The sequence below is a fragment of the Triticum dicoccoides genome, chromosome 2A (genome assembly GCF_002162155.2).
Source record: "Triticum dicoccoides isolate Atlit2015 ecotype Zavitan chromosome 2A, WEW_v2.0, whole genome shotgun sequence".
Classification (NCBI taxonomy): Eukaryota; Viridiplantae; Streptophyta; class Magnoliopsida; order Poales; family Poaceae; genus Triticum; species Triticum dicoccoides.
In genome coordinates this window covers 39,885,210-39,906,899 of record NC_041382.1, presented here as the reverse complement: position 1 = coordinate 39,906,899, position 21,690 = coordinate 39,885,210, and the positions used below count along the sequence as shown (strand labels likewise).

At 43.4% G+C, this 21,690-nt stretch overlaps 1 protein-coding gene across 1 annotated transcript; it reads right to left on the bottom strand.

Annotated features, from left to right (window-relative positions):
• Positions 1-1,248: 1,248 nt before the first annotated feature.
• On the bottom strand, positions 1,249-8,367 carry LOC119353055 (disease resistance protein PIK6-NP-like). The gene is made up of 2 exons (XM_037619633.1): positions 7,340-8,367; positions 1,249-3,259 (listed from the first exon to the last, which is right to left on the bottom strand). Exons 1-2 carry the CDS (start codon positions 8,252-8,254, stop codon positions 1,394-1,396), a joined length of 2,781 nt encoding a protein of 926 aa, XP_037475530.1. The 5' UTR covers positions 8,255-8,367; the 3' UTR covers positions 1,249-1,393.
• Positions 8,368-21,690: the final 13,323 nt, after the last annotated feature.

The following is a 21,690-nucleotide window of genomic DNA, read 5'->3' as shown; positions in this document are numbered from 1 at the left end:
TTTGTAAATGCTTGATTACCATTTTTCAAATATTATTTAACTTTTTTTTGAATCTTGGATTAACTGTATATAAATACATGATTACACCCCTGCCATATTGAGCTCGGCCCATTTTTCCTTTTTTTAATTCTACCTTATTTTCGGGCATGCACACTTTTTGCACGTGAATCAAGGCATCCCACATATGCGACATTGTTTATATTTTAGTAGAGTCTCAGCCAGTTGTAAGAAGCTTCTAGAAGCTTCCAGGCGGTTTTGGGAAGCTTCTACAAGCTTCCATCCATTTATCCTGGTTTCCTATTCACTTTTTTCCTTTACATTTTTTGTTTTTGTGATTTTTTTAAAATCTGTGAACTTTTCCAGATGCATAATTTTTTTTCAAATCCCGCGAAAGTTTTCCAAATTAAGTGAACTTTGTTTGAACTCGTGAACTTTCTCGACTTCGGGAACTCTTTTTCAAATCTCACGCTTTTTTAAAATTCGTGAACTTTTTTAAATCCCACAAACTTTTGTTGAGCTCATGAATTTTTGGGGTTCATGAACTTGTTTGAAATTTGTGAACTTTTTCAACGCATATTTTTTAACTTGGGAAATTTATTTTCAATTATTATTCAATTTTTCACATTTTCTTGAAAAGTCTACAGTCAATCGTGAACAAGCCCTCATCTTCATATTAGGCTGGCTCACGACGGAGGGGCGCCTGAGCGCCAGGAATTATTCAGCGCTTAAGGCGTCGAACATGAGCTTCCGCCCATATAAACAAGTATATGCCATCAAGGTAGGGCGACACCCTACCTTGCCCAAGAAGAGCTCTGTCAGTGCATACACGCATCCCTATGAACATAAGCATGCAGATTCTATCCTCTGAGCACCTTTGAGATACTCAGCCGACATAACATCTTGAGATTGACAAAGTCATCACATGCGCCTCGTAGTCGACAAGAATGCTCCCCCATCGAACGAATATCGTCGGAATGAGATCACTTGCTTAAATGCACCTGAAGTCATCCACATCATCAAGCGCATGCAAACTTTCTACTTTTCACTTTCCATCACATGCAAGCCATCCTTATCATCAAGCATATGCAAACCCTCCACATTACCATTTTTATTTTTCAACAAAAAATAATTGAACTTGAATTTCACAAGACGATATAACATGCATTCACCCTCTCTTTATTCTAGGTTTTCGTAAAGAGTGTGTCAATGTCTCGTCCACCCATATTGCCGTCGAACTAAATAAGTAGATTCGAACAGAGAAATATTACACTTCATTTTCTCAAGCTTGCAGGAAATATTCTTAGAGTTGCAACCAAGTTAAAATGAAAAACATAAGGAGCTTACATAATTGCATGCACAAACAAAAAACATATTGTTGAAAGGCCTTCGATCCTCACTGTACAGCTGATGCACTTGTGCTTGGCTTTGAGCTTGTAGGTAAAATGGACTTGCCAATTAGGAACTTAGGGCGCCTCCTATGTTCACTAACCTGCCATTGCAGTATCTCCATCAATTTCTCCTTCTCGCCACATTTCTTCACAAGAAGCTCATTCAAGTTTGGCAAATACGGCACTCCGGATAAGCCCTCGCCACTGTCACATAGTGCTTTGCAGTTGTTCAGCCAAAGACGCTCAAGCTCAGGCATTGCACCATCCTTGATTTCCATAGTTTCAATATTGTCTAGCCAATCAATATCAAGGAACTTGAGCTTTGGAAACTTACCAGCACTGAAACACAATGACTCCCCTCTATAGGATCTCTCCCACAAGCAAAGGGCAGCGAGACTGCGCAAGTTTCCGAGGATATCAACTTGTCCCTGTTGTAGTTTTGTTCCTAGCATCTTCACCGTGGCTAGATCATTAAGCGACGTAATCCATTTGGGCAATATGAATAGATTGCCTAACAGCTTGAGTGAAGCTAGATGCTTCGGTGTTGATGATTCATCCATTTTTGCAAGAAACTCAAGAGAATAAGATCGCACCTCAAGTCGCTGAAGTCGACCAAGCTTTTCTATTGACTGGCACAACTCCCGGCCTTCTTCCTCAGTGAGACCTGTGACTGTGACTCCTAACCTTTGCAGGTTAGTCAGCTTCCCGAGCCTCCCTCCTACACCATTGCCCTGGCCAACATTGAATGCACCAAACATATGCAAGTTCCTTAGCTTCTCGATACCTTTAGGAGCCCTTACACTGAGTTGGTCCATGTTGGAAATATTGCAATAATCCATTCTATTGCAGCATAGAAAAGGTGCCATGTTTCCCAACAGGTTTGTGTTTTTGTTATTCATCTCTGGTTGCACCAGCTTTTGCAATAGATCTTTTGAGAAGTTCACTCCAGCAAGAAGATAACGTAGCTTCTCAAGTTTAAAAATTCCATGAGGGAGCTTTGTCACCTTTGTGTCTTCAATGTCTAGTGTCTCTAGGTAACGAAGTTTTTGCAAAGAAGATGGAAGCTTTGATATCTTTGTTCCTCTCAAGGAAAGGTAACTAAGGTGAGGCAACTCCCCAATGTGCCTAAGGTCTTCATTCCTCATATTGATTGTGTCTTCTAGGTCCAGCACTCGCAGAAGCCGCATTTTAGGAGAGATGAGGGAAACAGGGCACTCTCCAAAAATCGTCAATGATCGAATATATGACAGATTTATGTGTTCTAGCTTCTCCTCCCTTCCTTTCCACCTAGATACTACCAAGTGACGTATCTTACTATGTGGTACCTCATTGCACTGCTTCTCAACGAGGAAGAGTTGGTTTTCCTCAACTGCCTTGGATAGGATGATCTGCCGCACCATACTATGAATCATGCAGTGAGAAACTCTCACACCAGGGATAATCTTCTTCTTTGAGGGTTGGATCATGCTTCTATTGATAAGCTCATTGTAGAAACGTTCCCCTACCTCCTCCACAGGCATATCGCGGTTCTTTGCTATGTAGCCCTCTGCCATCCACCGCCTCAATAGGCGGGTGCATCTGATCTCTTGGTTTTCAGGGAAGATACTGAGGTATATGAAGATTGATTTCAAATGGTATGGCAATCCATCATAACTTGAGACAATCACATTTGTGATGTTGCGAAGATCAGACTCCAACTCTGCTCCAAGGTGTTCATGCATCTTCATCCATTCAATGCTTGTCTTCGGCCTATTGGCTAGGAGACCACCTATCGTGGAAATGGCGAGTGGAAGACCTCGACATCTCTTTAAAATACGGCTGGCTTGCTCCTCCATTTCAACAGGCAAATTAAAATTACTTGTATTATAGACCTACAAATGATGGAAACATAACATATTGTTAGTATTCTAAAAAATAAAATAAATATATTAAAAGCTACAGTAGGCAGCTCTGTGCTATATAATGGATTTTTTTATTCTACCAGAAATAACTGAGGACCTAGGTATCCAATTCTTGTCAATTGACATGCACATGTCCTAGTAGTTTAATGGGAAGGTTCCAAGTTTCAAACACTTCTTTATCATGTCGCAAGGTGTGAACACTTGTGTAGAAATTATATTGCAGTAGTTAAGAGTCAGATACCAATTCATCGTGTAGACTAATCAGCTTAACATCATGTAATTTCTTCTGGACTTCCTAACAAGTTAGAACTCCAATTTCAGTTTTGTTAATCACATATACCACTCGCTATGTTCAGCTATAGGGGAGCAAGAGTGACATCCACATGCATTCAAATTATACAAGCATTCGATAAAACAAAGCTGCAAAGATCATATAATGTTGACACTTGATGGAGGATATGGCGGTTTCCTTTTTCAACATCTCATTTGCTGGTGTGGAAGGAGAGAGATTGGTGAGTTGTTTGTCCTATATATTGTATTTGGCCTCCCTAGGGCCTCAATTCTCTCTTTCTCTCCCTACATTATGTCCATCCACACCAGGTTAGATGATGTTCGTCCATACCTCCAATCTAATAGGATATGAACCCTTATTGGTGGATTCATGCCCTAGCAAGTTCACTATCCAACAAGAGCTGAGAATGTGAACACTTTGAGTTTTGAAGCGTCCTTGAAATTCACGTGGTAGATATGTACTTTATTGTATGATATTTTACCGATACTATGATATTATGTTGATACTTAGTATTTAGACACATTGTTATATGTAGTGTGAATAGATCTTTTTTTAGAACCAACCTACACCATTTTAACCAGATCACATCTATAGGCAGTGTACTTTCTCATTAACCTAAAATTATATATCTTTGCCTCACTAAAATAAACCATGTAGATCTCCTTTTTTGCCCCTAGGCCAATGTGAGAAGTTGTATATTATGGATTAACTTAAGAATTTATGTCCCTAAATGGCAGTGGTACCTTGTTGGACCTAATAAATATGTAGCTCTCAAACTCTAGTTTATTGTTTCCCAAATATCCTGGAGGAAAAAATTATTTCAAAAATTCATTTTTGGTAAAGTACTATAATTGAATCAATTTAAATACCCTAGTATTCATTTCAAAACGGTAAAGTTTTGGAGTTCTTTTATTTTGCTATTAAATCTTCTTTCTATTCTAGCCCAACTTCCTTGTATTCACTACCCAAAGAGAAAGATATAGTCACATGACTAACTTCATGAGTTGTGTAATAGATGGATGCTTGCGAAATAGAAAGACACGGTCTAATCGGTAAAAATGGAAATAAATTGGGTTTCACTACTAACCAAGTAATTGTAAGTTAGCAAATTCGTGAACACTTCTATCAATATTAATCCTCGCAAACATTTATTGTTTACATCACTTGTTTGTTCTTATGTGAGAACAACTCTAGTACTACAAAGTAACCTACTTTATTGGAGAAACATAAAGTACATCGTATTGCACACAGACATGCTCACCACCACCATACACCCAAGACCACATAGCGCCTACTAAAGTCCAAAGTTGCAGAGCTTCAAATTTGACAGAATGACCATAGGTGACTCGCCATCAAGGGTAATATGACCTCCTACTAAAAGAATATAAGGTTTGATCACCGTTAGGCTGGGGTCTAACCACGGTACTAACCACCCAGTCACATGTTGGTTCTCTGGTTGCAACTTGAGTTTGATGGAGTTAGCTAAATTGATTCTGACTAATGGATTTAGCAGGCTTATGCAGAGGCCACTTGAACCTTACTAGCTAGAGGGATATAATTTGGTACTACCATGCTAATAATGCATGATGGGATTACTCAAAAGTTAATAAAATACTAAAACTTTATTGGGTAGATAGACTATAACATAATCTAACATACAACAAAATTTAGCTCATAACCATAACACACATTAATAAGAGGAAAAGGTATTCAATGAATAGTATATTTTCCCTTCCTCTTTAGGAAAACCGTGCTCAATTGGTAAATAAGTAATGAATATAATTAGTTTAACATCATACATACATCTTATGCCAATATTATCAAAGATGGATATGGACTGAACTGTCTCACGACGTTCTGAACCCAGCTCACATAACCTATATAGGCTGCGGCTAATGTTGAAAAATAAGAGCTTGAATACCGCTTGTAAATAATCCAAGAAACGAGTTTAGAAACTTTCATAACACCTTTATAGTCGGTAGTTCTACCGCAAGTTGGTAGCACTATAGCACCACAATTAATTGCTTTCTAGCACCCAACTTTTCAGTCTCATATTTGTTATCTATTCCTAAATGTTGTAATTAACCCACTAGCTTTGTTTCCACTCTATGTCACTATGCCCACATGAGTAAGAAATGCATGTAGTCATAAGTCATATTATCGCAATAGTCTATCCATGTAACCATGCCACCTCAACAAATCATGCTTGTCAATCATATGTCAATGTTTTGCAATATTTTTCGTGTGGTCATGGACGGTATATTTGTTGGACTGGTTCATGCTTCACATTTTGTTAAAAAATGGCAACGTGTTAAATTCAATCAAAAAAGTTTTTTATACATCGTTTTGTTAGATGCTTTGTTGTTTTCTTGTTTCCAAGTATAAACGGAGACCAACCTCACATTTGCTTTTGCAATAGTTTTAGGACCCTGATAAGTGTCGCACGTGTGGCACGAAGGAATTCCGCCCACACGTGTGGGCTGAAGGAGGTCGGGTCAAACTTCCTTCTAGCCACTCATTGTGACATGTCAGTTTTTTTGTTTCTTTCACACATGCATGAAAACAGAGACAAAAACAGATGATGTCAGCTGGAATATTTTGTGTATTTCAAACTTTATTTTTTATCTATTGAGTGAAAATCCGATTGAAAATTTGCTTTCACCATTAAATCAGCCACGAGGAGGACTTCGAAACTAGATCTCATATCGATATGTTTCGACGATATTTTTGGTAGTAAAAAGTTGCCATTTCTGTTGCACATAAATTGTCATGGTGTTTAGACTAAAGTCGTCATGATATGTTTTAACTATTTTTTCTTCTACGTTTAAAGTAAATTTTGACATGTTATAGAAAAGTGAATTAAGAAACTAAACTTGCCATGGAGAATTACTAAAATTTTCCATGATGCATGAAATAACTTTCAGATGGTTCATAGTTAAAAAGAAATCCGTCGTCAATTACTTTTAAAATGCATAGTCAACGACTCAAATTTGCCATGAACCAGAAACTAAAATTGACATGATATATGCACTAAAATTTGGCATGGTTCATACAAAAATTAATTTCCATGCTCAAAATACTAGAATTGACATGGTCAAAATACTAAAATTGCCTCTGTAAACTAAATTTGCATTATTCATGAATTAAATTTGCCGTGGTTAATTACTACAAATTGCCGTCATCAATTAATAAAATTTACCATGAAAAGTAGTTGAAATACAATGGTAGCTTTAAATCTAGAAGAAAAAAATTAATGAAACATATCATGGCAACTTTATTGTAAACTGTATGGCAACTTCAGTGCAACATCATGGCATCTTTTGGCCAGAAAAAAAAACGTTGAAACATATTAATATGAGATCTAGTTTTGAAGATTTCGAGACAGATTTAATGATGAAAACAGAATTTTAATCGGATTTTTTATTTAAAAGATAAAACATTTTAAATTCTAAAACCCCCCAAAAAATCACTAATGGAATCTGTTTGATGTGGCAAAATGGATAATAATAGAGGCGTTTGGACCATGTTGCTTCGTGCAACACGTGTTGCATTTATCATTTGGATAGTTTTATTTGTTTTGTTGCACTAACGGATCGTGCATCATGTGCATTGATGCACGTAGTATCATCGGACTAGTATGCACAACACAATTGCGCTCCCACTACATAAAACAATTTAAACAAGTACACCACTAAAGTATAACATAAAATTGACATAATAATTTAAGATTAGATTAAATAAAAGTTGGAGGACTTCACCTTCTTGCACAGGAGACTCATGGACTCATTATCCCCAAGTGGCTTGAGCTCGTAGACAAGGCCATACCCCTCACCAACGTTTCGGGCGCAGTGCCGGGCGACGTCCTGGCGGCGCGTAGTGACGATTACACGGCTTCCCTTGCCGTTATGGAAGTTGAGGACTTGCCATACATGCGTCCATTCCTCCTGCGAGAGCAGATCATCGACTACAATCACGTACCGCTTGTCCTTGAGGTGCTCCCGGACCCGGATGGCGTCCGCCGGCTCGTCGTGCGCTGCCGCTCCGAGTTGGAGCTGTTTTCTGAGGCACCGCCTGAAATCGTCGGCGTTGTCGAGCGGGTGCGGCACGGTCACCCACGCGCCGCAGTCGAACGCGTCGAGGAGCACCGGGTCGTTGCGCACGATGCTCACCAGCGACGACTTGCCCATGCCGCCCATCCCCCACACCGACACGACGCCCAGCTTACCGCCGTCGCCGCCCAAGATCTTGTCCTTGAGCTCGGCCTTCTCGCTGCTTCGCCCGATGATGTCCCACTCCTGGAACGCGACCTCGGCGGCCGAGAGCACGTCCTGGTCCGGGAGCAGCTGCTGCTGACCAACATCCACCTCGACGCCGCGCATCGGGGGGCAGTGGTCGACGATGACGTGGTACCGCAGGTTGCGCTGGTTCAGCTCCTCGACGCTGGCCTTGAGGTCCCGGATCCGCGCGGCGATGCGGCGGCGTTCGGCCAGGGGGGCCGGGAGCCAGGACCACGTCGACGAGGAGACGGTGGCAGAGTAGAGGGCGAAGTCGAGGAGGCAGTCCTCGACGTCGTAGGCGAGGTCGCGCACCTGCTTCACCCAGGTCCGCACGGTGTCGTTGCGCGCGGCGGCGTCGGGGCGCGCCGAGGCCACCCTAAGAAAGGATTGCATCATCTCCAGCTCGTTGCGGATGAACTCCACCTCCTTGGGCACGCCCAGGAGCCGCGCGACCTCGTCGGCGACCGCAGAGCCCGCGCTGCTCAGCACGCCGTCCAGCACGGACCTCGCCAAGCTCACCGCCGTCGCTTCCATCTCTCTCTCTCTTCCTGACCCCCCTCTCTCTCTCTTCCTGACCCCCCTCTCTCTCTTATAACTTTGCTGGGCACATGACGGATGTACCGGCCGGACGGTTGAGCGTCATGTCATGACATGGCTAGTCCGGCTCTCCCCCTCTTTCCTGGCAACGAGTACGTAGAAATTTCGAGGAGCATGCGCTAGCGAGAATATTCTCCAGCTAAGCTAACGACGTGCCACTGAACTTGAAGAAAAAGCTTAGTTTAGATGCGTTCCAAAGGCCGATTTGGTTTCCTGATGGAGCTTGCTTCCTTAAAGAAAAGAAGACGTCAAACTGCCGGCCGATCCGGTTGTTAATTACTTCGGACTTTTGTTTGAACGAATCAGCTTGAACTGCAGATGAATAGGAAATGATCGTGTTGTTGTTCCTGGAAAGAGCACAGCGTATTAACCAAGCTTTCCCATGAAGCTGCCTGCTCCGTGGACATGGTTTTTTTTTTCTAAGGGCGAAGTGCATGGTCCCTAAACTATTTTGATTGATTATTGTAATAGTACTACATGAAAAAAAACACGTTGCCTAGTGTTCCCTCCGTCCGAAAATACTTATCGAAAAAATAGATGTATCTAAACGTATTTTAGTTCTACATACATTCATTTTCATTCATTTTTGCGACAAGTATTAGCGGACGGAGGGAGTATCATGCAGTAAGCCGAGGGTTAAAACATGGTCTGACGGCTTACGAGAGGATACATCGAGCGTGCATCAAAATGTACACGGCAAACAGAAGAAACACGTCTTACGTCAGAGTAAGCCGTGAGGATGAATAACAGATATTTGGCTTACAAGCGACACTCAGCTTACGAGAGAGTAAGCCGTCAGGCTCGAGAACGGCGATGGCGTGGACGGGCTCGCGTGCACCCGGTTCGTGGTCGAATTGGTGGATGACGCGTTGCATGCTTCATGAATGCGGTCGTGGGGACACAGGGCGACTACGTCCGTGACAACAGTTGGCTACGAAGACGGCGCCGTAGAAACGAACGGCTGAACACCGGTCCACAATTATGATGTCTCCGTACAAAACAACGATTGTCGGCTGCAAGTTAAGGGCATGTACAATGGTTGATAAGATAGTCTTCTCTTAAGTCTTACATGTAATCTAGAAATAACAAAAAAAAACTACAGTGGCTCATCTTTTAGCCTTATCTTCAATAACTAGCAATTCCTAAAAACGTGTTGAGACATATTGTGTTAAGAGATCATCTCTTGTCTTTTTTAAATAAGATAAGACAAGCCTTTTCTTATAAGTTTTCTCTCCTCCATCTCATCATTTATCCTACGTGGCACTCCTAAGATAGAATCATTGTACATGCCCTAATGATGGGCCTCCCCTCGTCCCAAGCCCAAACGATCCATTCAAAGCGGCCGGCCCGTGCCGACACTAATAATAACTACTTCCTCCGTTCCCAAATATTTGTCTTTTTAGAGATTTCAACGAATGACTACATTCGAAGCAAAATGAGTGAATCTACACTCTAAAATAAGTCTACATACATCCGTATGTTGTGTCCATTTGAAATGACTAGAAAGACAAATATTTGATAACGGAGGGAGTAAAAGCAATCTGTCTATCCTCTCCCTTCGTGCGCCGCTTAAGACAAGAACCACATGGCTATGGTGATGGCGGAGGCGGGAGACGACGCATTCGAGTTCCTCTCAGATCCGGTTGACAGGTATGGCTTGCGGCTACCAAAATTTATTCTCAGTAGTACCCAATGTATGTAGACTCGCATCTTAATCCCGTGGAGGTTTATTTTTCTAGATTTCCTCTGCCGGTTCTCGCCGCCGTAGAATCGTTGGTGGCCGGGGAAGCAAGCCAGGCTCTGCTATGTATGGCCGCTGAGTCGCGCATTGGAGATGCCGGCGATGCTCCGGAGGCATTAGAAGTAGATTTGAACAGTGCTTGCAATGGAATCGCCCTGTCCACGCCAAATACAGAGCATTCCATGGGCGAAGAAGAAAAGCAATCTCTGAACATCCAGAAGAATCGTTCTGGGTTTGGATTGATGCCATCGTACATGATTTGAATTGCCTGAACATCCAGAAGAATCGTTCTGGGTTTGGATTGAGGCTATCGTACATCATTTCATCCTGGAGAAGCGAATTTCAAGTACAGGAACAACGTCATGCTCAAATGTGAAAACCCAAGTTTGAAAGTGCTTGTGGGCGTCTTACCACAAAGCATGGGTCTATTATCTTCATCCAGCCAGGAGCTCTGTTGGGGTACAGCTTGTCCAGTTTCGCTTCCTGAACTTGAACAGCTGCTGACATGCCATTGCTTTTCAGTCCTTTCCCTGTCCCAAAGTTCCTTAAGATACTACGGCATTTCATTTCCAGACGGTAGGGTTCTTTCAGCGATAACCATTTCCTGTTGACAAGATGTTCACAAGTCAGGCACAAATGTTAGATTTTTGAAACACTTTTTGTTGATCAATTCTGACTGTTTTTTTGCAAGCTGGAACACAGAGTGTTTTGAAAGCACATTCATGAGAATTAGGCACAGTTTGGAATTTTGACATTCGTCCAGTTTTTCAACTTATGGACATAAGATTATTTTAATGAAATTGGTATACATAGAATCATGACAGGAGCGTGCTGCATGGTCAATTGGGAAAAATCTCCTATGATTTTCAAACAAAAAATATATTTTGAATCAAGTTTTACCTGCTGCCAAAGGGTGAATGCCATGTGTTCCAGGACAAGGTGCTGTTGGTGAACTTGAATCCCATAGCGGTTGATTTCCTGTGACAATGTCAGGTTCAAAGGTTATGCCAGTAAAACACGCATAGGCGAACACATTTTTGCTGAAAGCATGAATGCCCAGATCGCTGATTATGTACCTGAACCCCTGACTGTAAGGTCTGTGGTTGCAATCATCATGTCTGCTGCTCTCTCTCTAGAGGGATTTGCAGAAGAATCTGCAAACGATGTTACTCTGTTTTGTGCATCCGCTGGGGGGGAGGGGGATTTGCAGGGGGGTTGCAGTTTGTACTTCAGTTGAAACGAGAACATGTAAGCAAAGTTAGCAATTTGTCGACAAGAAAGAATTGATTGTATGCAAAAGAAAGGGCACCTTTTTTTTCGTAACTCAAAAGAAAGATCACCTGAAGCTTGGTGATCAAGCATAGCACAAATGTCACGCTGCGACCGACGTCGTACGTATCCAATTACTAGTAAACGCGCGGCCCGTCCAGCCCACTACCAAACACACAGCACGTTACGTGCCATCCCGTACTTAACGCGGAGCAAACAGGGTGTAAAAAACTCCGTCATAACCGCTTCGCCGTCGCTCTCACGGCGTCTTAGGCCGTTAGGTGCACACAATAAAAATCCCCTCAACCACCCGAACTAATACCTCGCACGTCCCGCATCCCGAGCCGAATGAATGCACGGCGATACCGTGAGCATGCGAGGACGAGCGCTCCTGCGTATTTTCGGTCAGGCTCGTGAAAATACAGTACAACGACCGCAAAGTCTGTTGTCACGTGGCCCGCCGTCGGCGCACCTAAAGGCTAGCCTGACGACCGTTGATGTAAACCGAGTATGCTCCATCGGACACTCGGCTGTTCTCGATTTTCTTTTTCATAACCAGAAAACATTTGGCCTCCCTGTATGCCGAGTGGTCGCGAAAGGACAACCGGCTTATTCTGGTTTATAAGGCTAGCCATAGTGGGAGTAACTTAGGTAGTAACTTAACACATCCCAAGACAATTTTGCTTATGTGGCAAGTATTTAATGAGGAAAGAGGTGCTTGTGGTAACATAATATGTTACTGTAACATAGCGTTTTCCGAGGCAAAATGAGTCTATTAGATAATAAATGAAGCAATATATGATACTACTACTATGTTACTTTGCACTATGAAGGTAGTAACTTACACTAGTGTCATATGCATGACACTAGTCTAAGTTACTCCCCACTATGAACAGCCTAAATAGCGGCGCGGCCAGCCCTTTGAACTTCAAATCATGTCGGCGCCGCCCTCTCATGTGACACTTTACTGGCCGCATCCGCAGCCACCGCCACCACCGCTCTTCGCCATCGTCGTTTTCTGAATTTCTTTTAAAAACATAGAGAGGTAACTACTTTTGTAATCGAAGCTTACAACTATGATTTTTTATTTATGTGAGGTTACTAAAAAACATTGTGGACATGTTACTTAATGTGAACTACACATTTTTTACCCATATAGTATTGCCTTTTTTAGGGGAAACACTAGTGTTATTTGTTTGTGTTGACCCTGACGACCTTATATCTGGCTTCGCCCCTGCGCCGCCCTCTCATCTGACACTTCACCGGCCGCATCCGTAGCCACCGCCACCACCAGTCTTCGCCATCATCGTTCTCTGAATTTCTTTTAAAAACATAGAGACCTTATATCCAGCTTCGCCCATGCGCCTCGTAGTCGACGGAACGTCTCATCCGCTGAACGCGCATCGCCGAAAATACTGATATAAATCCATCAAATAAACGTGAACAACATGACTTGAACCCTGGTCGACTGGGGATACCACTGCGCACATAACCATCCAAGAGTGTACGGTGATTTTTAAGGATAAAATCATATTACTATTTATACCACGAAGGGAAATATCGTTTGCTTCCTGGGTGTATATACACCCTATATGAGAAAAAAAATAATCACAAAAAAGTAAAAAATAAGAAGTATTTTTTGGAATAAACTTCACTTTCTTTTGCACTAGTATACAATTTCGTGAACAAAAACCAGCTCTGAGCCTCTGACTTCAGGTTTTTTTTTGCAATTATAGGTCACTATTAACATTATTTTGGCCTTTTCTTGAAAATAAGTCTTTTTTTGTTGAATTTTTCTTATACAAGTACAATGAAAGGTCAAATTTATTTCAAAAATATTTTCAGACTTTTTAAACTTTTTAAACTTTTTAGTTAATTACTATTTTTATTCCATCTAGGATGTATATACACCCATGAAACAAAAGTTCCCATCCAGGTCACGAACGTCATTATCATCTGCTCCAGATAATTCCAGTGTGGCCTACTTTAGTGATCTAAAAAGTCTTATATTCGTTTACAGAGAAAGTAGTTGGTAAAAAACACAAAAAAGGTTAATCTTTGTACTAATTTAATTTTTTTCTTTTCCTAATGCGAGCATTTGAATCAAAGGAAGTTTACGGATCCGTAGCCATATCCCTTTGTCATAAACGCATGAATTTTAGCACCAAAACAACAATTAGATGACGAACCCTGAATCTTTGTAGTTTTCCTTTTCTACAGTGTCTCCATATTTTCCATTTCACCCGTTAAAAAGTAGAAATAAACAAAATTGTGATTTCTGGAAAAGAATCGTCAATGTTTAGTTGAGTATGCACTGGCTTGCGTGAATCCGACAGAAGCCATCTCACAAGATGGCGACAAGTTGGACCGGAATTGTTTAGAATGATGTTCTTGACATTGTTTGAGGTTGCTTACCACATACACCATATAGTAAAATCATGTTTTGTCCAAATTAAATGAGGTGGATGCATCGGAAAAAGAGGTGGGCGTGCAAAAATATATATCCTAAATTAACTTCTAGAATTGTTTGAGTTTACTCATTACTTCCTAAAGTCGCATACATTGGTTGGAATAACATCTAATATTATATGACCGAGAGAGTATTTTCTATATTTTGTTTGTAGTTTATACAATATTCGGTGGTTTGTGGTGTGAAAATCCAGTTATCGACATGTAATGAAGTGAAAAAAAATTGCGGGGATAATGAAGTGAAATTAGTGTGTATATATTCTCTAAAAGAAAGTTTAGTGTGCATATATGATGTAAACGACTCATTTGTATTATAAACTAGGTGCGACAACCAACTTCTACTATTTCTATGTATTCAATTTGTATCCAAATGGTTAAATCATAGGATTGCTTCCATGCATGTCATGTTCTCGTTCATGGATCCCTTTGTCATCCAACACCTGTAGAATGTGTGCACGCATAGCTATGTATGTCCTAACACCTCTCGACCCTGACTCCAACGATGACCTCGACAAGGTGCTCCTATCCTCCTCCGACAACGAGTAAACGACGTCGGGATGCCCTCTCTAGAAATGTCAAATGGCTACATTGCGTATAGCCTAAACGTTGCATGACGACATTGTTTAGTAGCTAATTATAACTAGAAATACTTATTATTTCAAATGTCATTTGTTTTCTTGATTAAGCTTTAATTTGTGGTTTGAATGCCTAAAATTAAAACTAGAAATTTCAACCAAACGCAAAAAAAAGACAAAAAGAGAGAGATAGTAATCAATTCGTGTGATACAATGACTGAATGACAGATACAGAATATTGTTTCTTTTTGCGAATGGCAGATGTAGTAGATGAGACAATGAACAAACACTACTACAATATGATCGTTGAAAGTCAGTCTTGTTAATTATAGGGCGGCGTGGCAGGCGCGCGTGCCCTCCTTGAAGCGGCCCAGCGCTCGCATTCGTTGTCGAGCGCGGCCAGCTGGGCGAGGCGTGAGCTCCATCGCTGCAGCTGCCACTCGTAGTCAGGGTCCTCCCAGTAGTTGCACTTGTACCGCTTCTCTGTCATCACGTCGCACTGCGCCTCCTCCCGCTCGTAGCTTCTCTTCGTCCCCACCGCCGCCGCGGGTGCAGGCAACTCGGCCGTGACAGACATATCGCACTGATAGAAAAAGGGCCTGTAGTTCCGGTTCGTAAGGGTCTTTTGTCCCGGTTCTGGAACCGGGACTAAAGGGTCGGTACTAATGCCCTGTCTCTTTAGTCCTGGTTCAGAACCGGGACAGATGGGCCTTCACGTGGCCTGTGCGCGGAACCCAGACAGGAGACCCTTTGGTCCCGGTTGGTGGCACCAACCGGGACCAATAGGCATACACACGTTAGCATTTCTATGGCTGGGGTTTTTGTTTTTTTTAAAGGGGGGTTTTGGGGGTTTTAGGGGGTTAATTTAGGTGTTCAATATATTGTGTAGCTAGCTATAATTAATAGAGAGAAGTGTCCTCTCTTATGTCCGTGCTTGGTCGACGCTACGTACTATACATACGTATAGAGAGGACTAGACACGCTAGCTAGCTAGTAAGCAAACGAAGGAAACAGAATATCGTCATGAACATATATGCATACAGAGAGAAGTGATATCGACCACCTCTCCTTCTCCGAGAGATTGGTCGAACAACAAGTTCTCGTATATCTATCTGACACTACCGGCTACATATATACAATAATTATCTCTTACAAATATAATCATACGGACTCATGGTCCACATAGTATTCTCCGTCTTCAGCGATCACGTGGTCAAGAAAGAATGCCGCCAATTCCTCTTGAATTGCTCGCATGCGAGCTGGTGCTAGGAGTTCATCCCGCTTCCGAAACATCTAATTTGAAGAAAGGGGTCAATACATATATATATGAATGAATGAAACTCAATACAAATGATGGTAATAAAATAAAATTGTGAATGTTGTTATTTACGTACTTCATATTGTTCGTCAGAGTACCCGCCCCGCTCACAGGTCGTGTGGCGGATGGACTCGCAGACGTAGTATCCACAGAAATCATTCCCTTGTTCCTGCCACAACCACTTTACAAGAAATAGAGGTTAATCAAACTGATAAGCAAGAATGCTAAATGGTATTGATGAAACTAGCGCTTGAATCACTAGGAGATGCGCGGAACATGCTAATATAGTACTTACTTTTGGGTGTCTAAATTCCAGCTCCTTCGGCAGTCCCGAAACTTTTCTGGTGAATTTTCTCCAAACCCTGCCGGACAAAGAAAATAATTACTTGATATCAGGAAATGAACAAAGTTGCTGATATGGTGGATAATGATTGATTTAACTTACTTCTTGAGGATTTCAGTCATGTCCGCACACTCCTGGGGATCTTTTCGTTTAGAGTCCAAGACAGTTACTACTCCCTGCTCAAGCCTAATCTCTAGGAGAATATAGTGGTACCTGCGCACGCATGCATAACTCATCAATTACATTATTATAACCTGGACTAATATATAAGGGAAACCGAATATGCACAAGACAGTAACACTCACTTGAAGTTGTAAGGAAAGAGTATTATATCTTTGTTTTCATTTTTTTGAATGATCGTAGCAAGTTGGCCTCGGTATCTTCGGGACGATGTTCAACCTCAGTTGCATCTATGAGATATGTGTTAACGAACCCAATATCACCGATTTGTCTTTTCTTCAATTCGGCGATCTTCAATCTGCATAATATAGTGAGGATAATTATAAATACATGCAATGAAAGAGATGAGCTATATAGAGAGACTTAATGACAGAAGTAGTAGTACTTACAGACAGTAGCAGGTGACCGTTGTTTTATCGAGGGCCAATTGATTGAAAAACTGATAGAACTCCTCAAATGGAATAGGCAACAGTTCAATTTCAACGAGGTCATGCTCCGGTTTAACTCTCGCATACAAAGTACTCCTCCGCCCAGACTCTCTGCAGATTTTCAAGTACCAATCATGTAATCTTCGCATCATCGTTGTTAAAGATTTTTCATCTTTGACGAGAGGCTTCCCGTACTCGTATCTGTGTATCTGCACCTCCATGGGATCATAATGTACATCGTCGGGCAGGTAATCGTCAACATTGCAATAACCGGGCACCATCCTCAGATCGACGATGTCGCTAGGCACCTTGAGCGGGGGGCACGATTGCTTCGCTTGTTCGCTGAGCTGGGCAATTTGTTTCCCAGCTGCTCGTCGTTCTTTCAGCCTTTGATCACTGACTGTACTTCTTGACCGCTCCGCTTTGGCCCATGTCTTTGCAATAATGCACTCATAGTTGCCTTTCGGCGGAGATTTGGGTGGTTTTGCCAGGGCAGCCAGAGTGCGCTTCACTTTCACCGGATCTACCTTCTCCTCCGGAGGTGGATGTCTCTTTGCTTTCAACCCTTGAAACCAGTCATCCACTTCGGTTCGCGCGATCTTCGCGTTCTCCTTTGGGGTCCTCTCGTATGGTAACTTCTGTGGACTCTTCAGAGAAGGACCGAATCTGTATGTCCTCCCGCCTCTGGTTGTACTGCTAGACGCCGGTCGAGCAGACGGAGCGGTTGTCTTCTTTACTTGCTTACGAGGCGGAGGAGAAGGACTACGACGCGCTGGAGCAGCTGCCGGAGCGGCGGCGGGTCTCTTCCGCCCTTGCTGACAAGGCGGAGAAGGAGGAGGCTGGCTGCTCGGGCGCGCCGGCGCAGGCGGAGAAGGAGCCGGAGTGCCGCCATGCGCCGGAGAAGGAGCCGGCCGAGGGCCCTGATCGTCACTCGCCGGAGGAGGAGGCGGTGGAGGAGGCGGAGTGCCTTGACTCGCCGGAGGAGGAGGAGGAGGCGGAGGCGTCCAGTTCGGAAGGTTAATGAGCTCCTTCCACCATAGGCATGGAGTCTTCAGAGCAGACCCCAGCCGAGTCTCCCCTTCACCGGTAGGGTGGTCAAGCTGGAGGTCCTCAAATCCCTCCGTTATTTTATCCACCATCACCCTAGCATATCCTTCTGGAATCGGCCGGCAGTGAAAAGTTGCACCGGGTTCAGTAGGATAAACAAAGCCAACAGCCGCCTTGACCTTCATATTCATCCATTGCGTCATAAAGTGGCAATTTTGAGACTCCGTGATAGCATCCACGGGATAGCTGGCAGGAGCCGTCAAGGCATGCTCCGACTGAAGCAGCTCGGTGGAAGCCACGCTGCTTCTGCGCTGAGATGGCGGGGTAGCTTCGGGGGAAGCTTCGGCAGTACGTTTGCTGCGATTTGCTTTTCGTTCCTCTATCGCGTCTACCCTTTCTTGTTGCGCCTGCATTTGGGTCTGCTGCACTTTTTTCCTCCTCTCATGGGATTTGTAACCGCCTACGTCCGGAAACCCAACCTTCCACGGAATGGAGCCTGGCGTGCCTCGTGTCTGTCCAGGGTGCTCAGGATTCCCGAGGGCCATTGTGAGCTCGTCGTTCTCTCTGTCTGGAAAGAACCTCCCTTGCTGCGCTGCTTCGATATACTACTTAAGCTTCCTGATTGGTATGTCCATTTGATCGTTCGTCCAAATGCACTTCCCTGTTACAGGGTCCAAGGTTCCGCCAACCCCGAAGAACCAAGTCCGGCAACGGTCTGGCCAGTTAATTGTCTCTGGTTCGATCCCTTTATCAATCAAATCATTCTCAGTCTTGACCCACTTAGGCCGGGCTACGAGGTAGCCACCTGACCCCGTGCGATGGTGATGCTTCTTCTTCGCAGCATTTTGCTTGTTTGTCGCCGACATCTTCTTACTCTTTTCCGATGTCTTGTGGGCCACAAATGCGGGCCAGTGATCTCTTATCTTCTCATATCTGCCCTTGAATTCTGGTGTCTCATTATTTTCGACAAACTTATTCAGCTCTTTCTTCCACCTCCTGAATAGTTCTGCCATCCTCTTAAGAGCAAAAGACTTGATTAATTGCTCTTTAACTGGGTTCTCTGGATTATCCTCTGGCGGTAGGGTGAAATTTGACTTCAGCTCAGTCCAAAGATCATTTTTCTGCATATCATTGACATAAGACACCTCAGGGTCTTCTGTAGCCGGCTTAAACCATTGCTGGATGCTTATCGGGATCTTGTCCCTAACCAGAACCCCGCACTGAGCAACAAATGCATTCTTTGTTCGGATGTGTTCAATCGGTTGGCCGTCGGGTGCGATTGCTATGATCTCAAACCTTTCATCCGAGCTCAACTTTTTCTTCGGGCCTCGTCTCTTTACCGAAGTTGTGCTCGATCCGAAGGGCTAGAAAAAAGAACAAAGACTTAATTAATATGTGTACATACCAAAACAATGAATGCATCAATCAGCTAGTTAGCACAGGCTTAACTAATATATATACCTGGCCGGACTCGGTTCGGTCACCGGACTCGTCATCACGGTCTCCTTCTTGCACCGGCATTGGGTCACCGGAGCCGTCCTCATGTTCTTCTTCTTGCACCGGCATTAGGTTACCGTAGCCAGCTTCTTCACCCTCTCCTTCCAGACCATCGGTGTCGTTGAGAAACAACGAGACGGCATCACTTCCTTCTGCGATTATGTCCCTCAACAACGCTTCTTTTGCTTCGTCTCGGGCGGTGTCCATAGTTTCTATAAATATTTACAACATGGCAATTATTATTCAAACATGACAGATGGATATATTAGTGGCAAACGTAGAACTATCTACCTAATCATAGTAAGGAATCATATATATTAATTAGTGGCCTCGACGCTGCTTCTCTAGGGTTTGGGGTGGTCTCGACAATGCTTCAAGGGTTTGGGGTGGCCTCGAGAACGCTTCAAGGAGGGGGTAATATCGACCCCCCCCCCCCACGTGTTGAAGCTATCGGGAGGGGGTATATATCGACAACGACGACACTACATCTATGTCCCTCGACGACCCTCGTTCCCGATAAAAAAAAGAGGAAGAAGAAGAAAAAAAAGAGGAGAAGAACTCCTCTATTCTTTCTTCTCCTCTTTTTTTTCTTCTTCCTCTTCTTTTTTTATCCTCTTCTTCCTCTCATGTTTGAGAGGATCGCCGAGGGGTCGGGAGGTTGCCTAGTGTCAAAGGATTCAACAAAACCATGTCTTCATCATTAGGCGAAAGTAACAGGTGCATGATGGTACGAAGCTCTCCAAAGTTACTTTGGAACGGAGTCCTGGATAGGATAATTCGCTTTTTGGTACAAAGTTCAGCAAGAACCTTCCAAATATCGTTATTTGGAAGGCCTTTGCTGAAATTCATACAAAAAGGCAAATTATCCTATCCGGGACACCATTCCAAAATAACTTTGGAGGACTTCGTCATGCCCTGGTTACTTCTGGCTAATGATGAAGCCATGGATTTCTTCAATACTTTGACACTAGGAAATCTCTCTCTCGACCCCTCGGCGATCCTCGACCCCTCGAACCCTCGACGACCCTAGAACCCTCGACCCCTCGGCGATCCTCTTCTTCCTCTCATGTTCGAGAGGATCGCCGAGGGGTCGGGAGGTTGCCTAGTGTCAAAGGATTCAACAAAACCATGTCTTCATCATTAGGCGAAAGTAACAGGTGCATGATGGTACGAAGCTCTCCAAAGTTATTTTGGAACGGAGTCCTAGATAGGATAATTCGCTTTTTGATACAAAGTTCAGCAAGAACCTTCCAAATATCGTTATTTGGAAGGCCTTTGCTGAAATTCATACAAAAAGGCAAATTATCCTATCCGGGACACCATTCCAAAATAACTTTGGAGGACTTCGTCATGCCCTGGTTACTTCCGGCTAATGATGAAGCCATGGATTTCTTCAATACTTTGACACTAGGAAACCTCTCTCGACCCCTCGGCGATCCTCGACCCCTCGAACCCTCGACGACCCTGGAACCCTCGACCCCTAGACGACCCTGGAACCCTCGACCCTCGATCCCTCAACCCTATAGAACCCTCGACCCTGAAATCCTCGACCCTTGACCCCTTAACGACGCTCGACCCTCTACCCTAGTTCCCGACCCTCGACCCCTCGGCGATCCTCGACACCCTCGTTCTCGATAAAAATTAAGAAGGCGAAGAAGAAGAAGAAGAAGAAGAAAGAGGAGAAGAAGAAAGGAATAGCTAGAGGAGAAGATCGAAGAAAAAAAAGAAGAAAAAAAAGAGGAGAAGAAGAAAGGAACAGTGGAGAAGAAGAAAAAATAGAATATATTCTATTTTCTCTTCTTCTCCACTATTCCTTTCTTCTTCTCCTCTTCTTCCTTTCCTCTTCTTCTTTCTAAGTCCTGCTTATATACACAGAGTATTGGTCCCGGTTCGTACCCCTCTCGACCCTCGTCCCTCTCTTGACCCCTCGACGACCCTCGTCCCTGATAACATTTTTTTCTCCCCTCGACCCCTCTCGACCTCTCGTCCCCCTCTCGACCCCTCATCATCATCTATCACCCCCCTCGTTTTCTTTAGCATATATCTATGAACAAAAAATAATTCATATATAGAAAAATGCTATATGAACATACATACATATGAGCATATACAGAGAGCATATACATAGCCAAATCCATATACAAAGAGCATATACATACATACATACATACATATGAGCATATACATACATACATAGCCAAATCCAAATACATATGAGCATATACATACACATATGAAAAAATTTATCACACACAAAGAGCAGCGGCAGCGGCGGCGATGGTCAGAGCGACAGGGATCGATGGGAAGGGGGAGCTCACTGGGGGCGCAACGGGGAGGAGGCCGGGGACGGGGAGGAGGCCGGCGACGG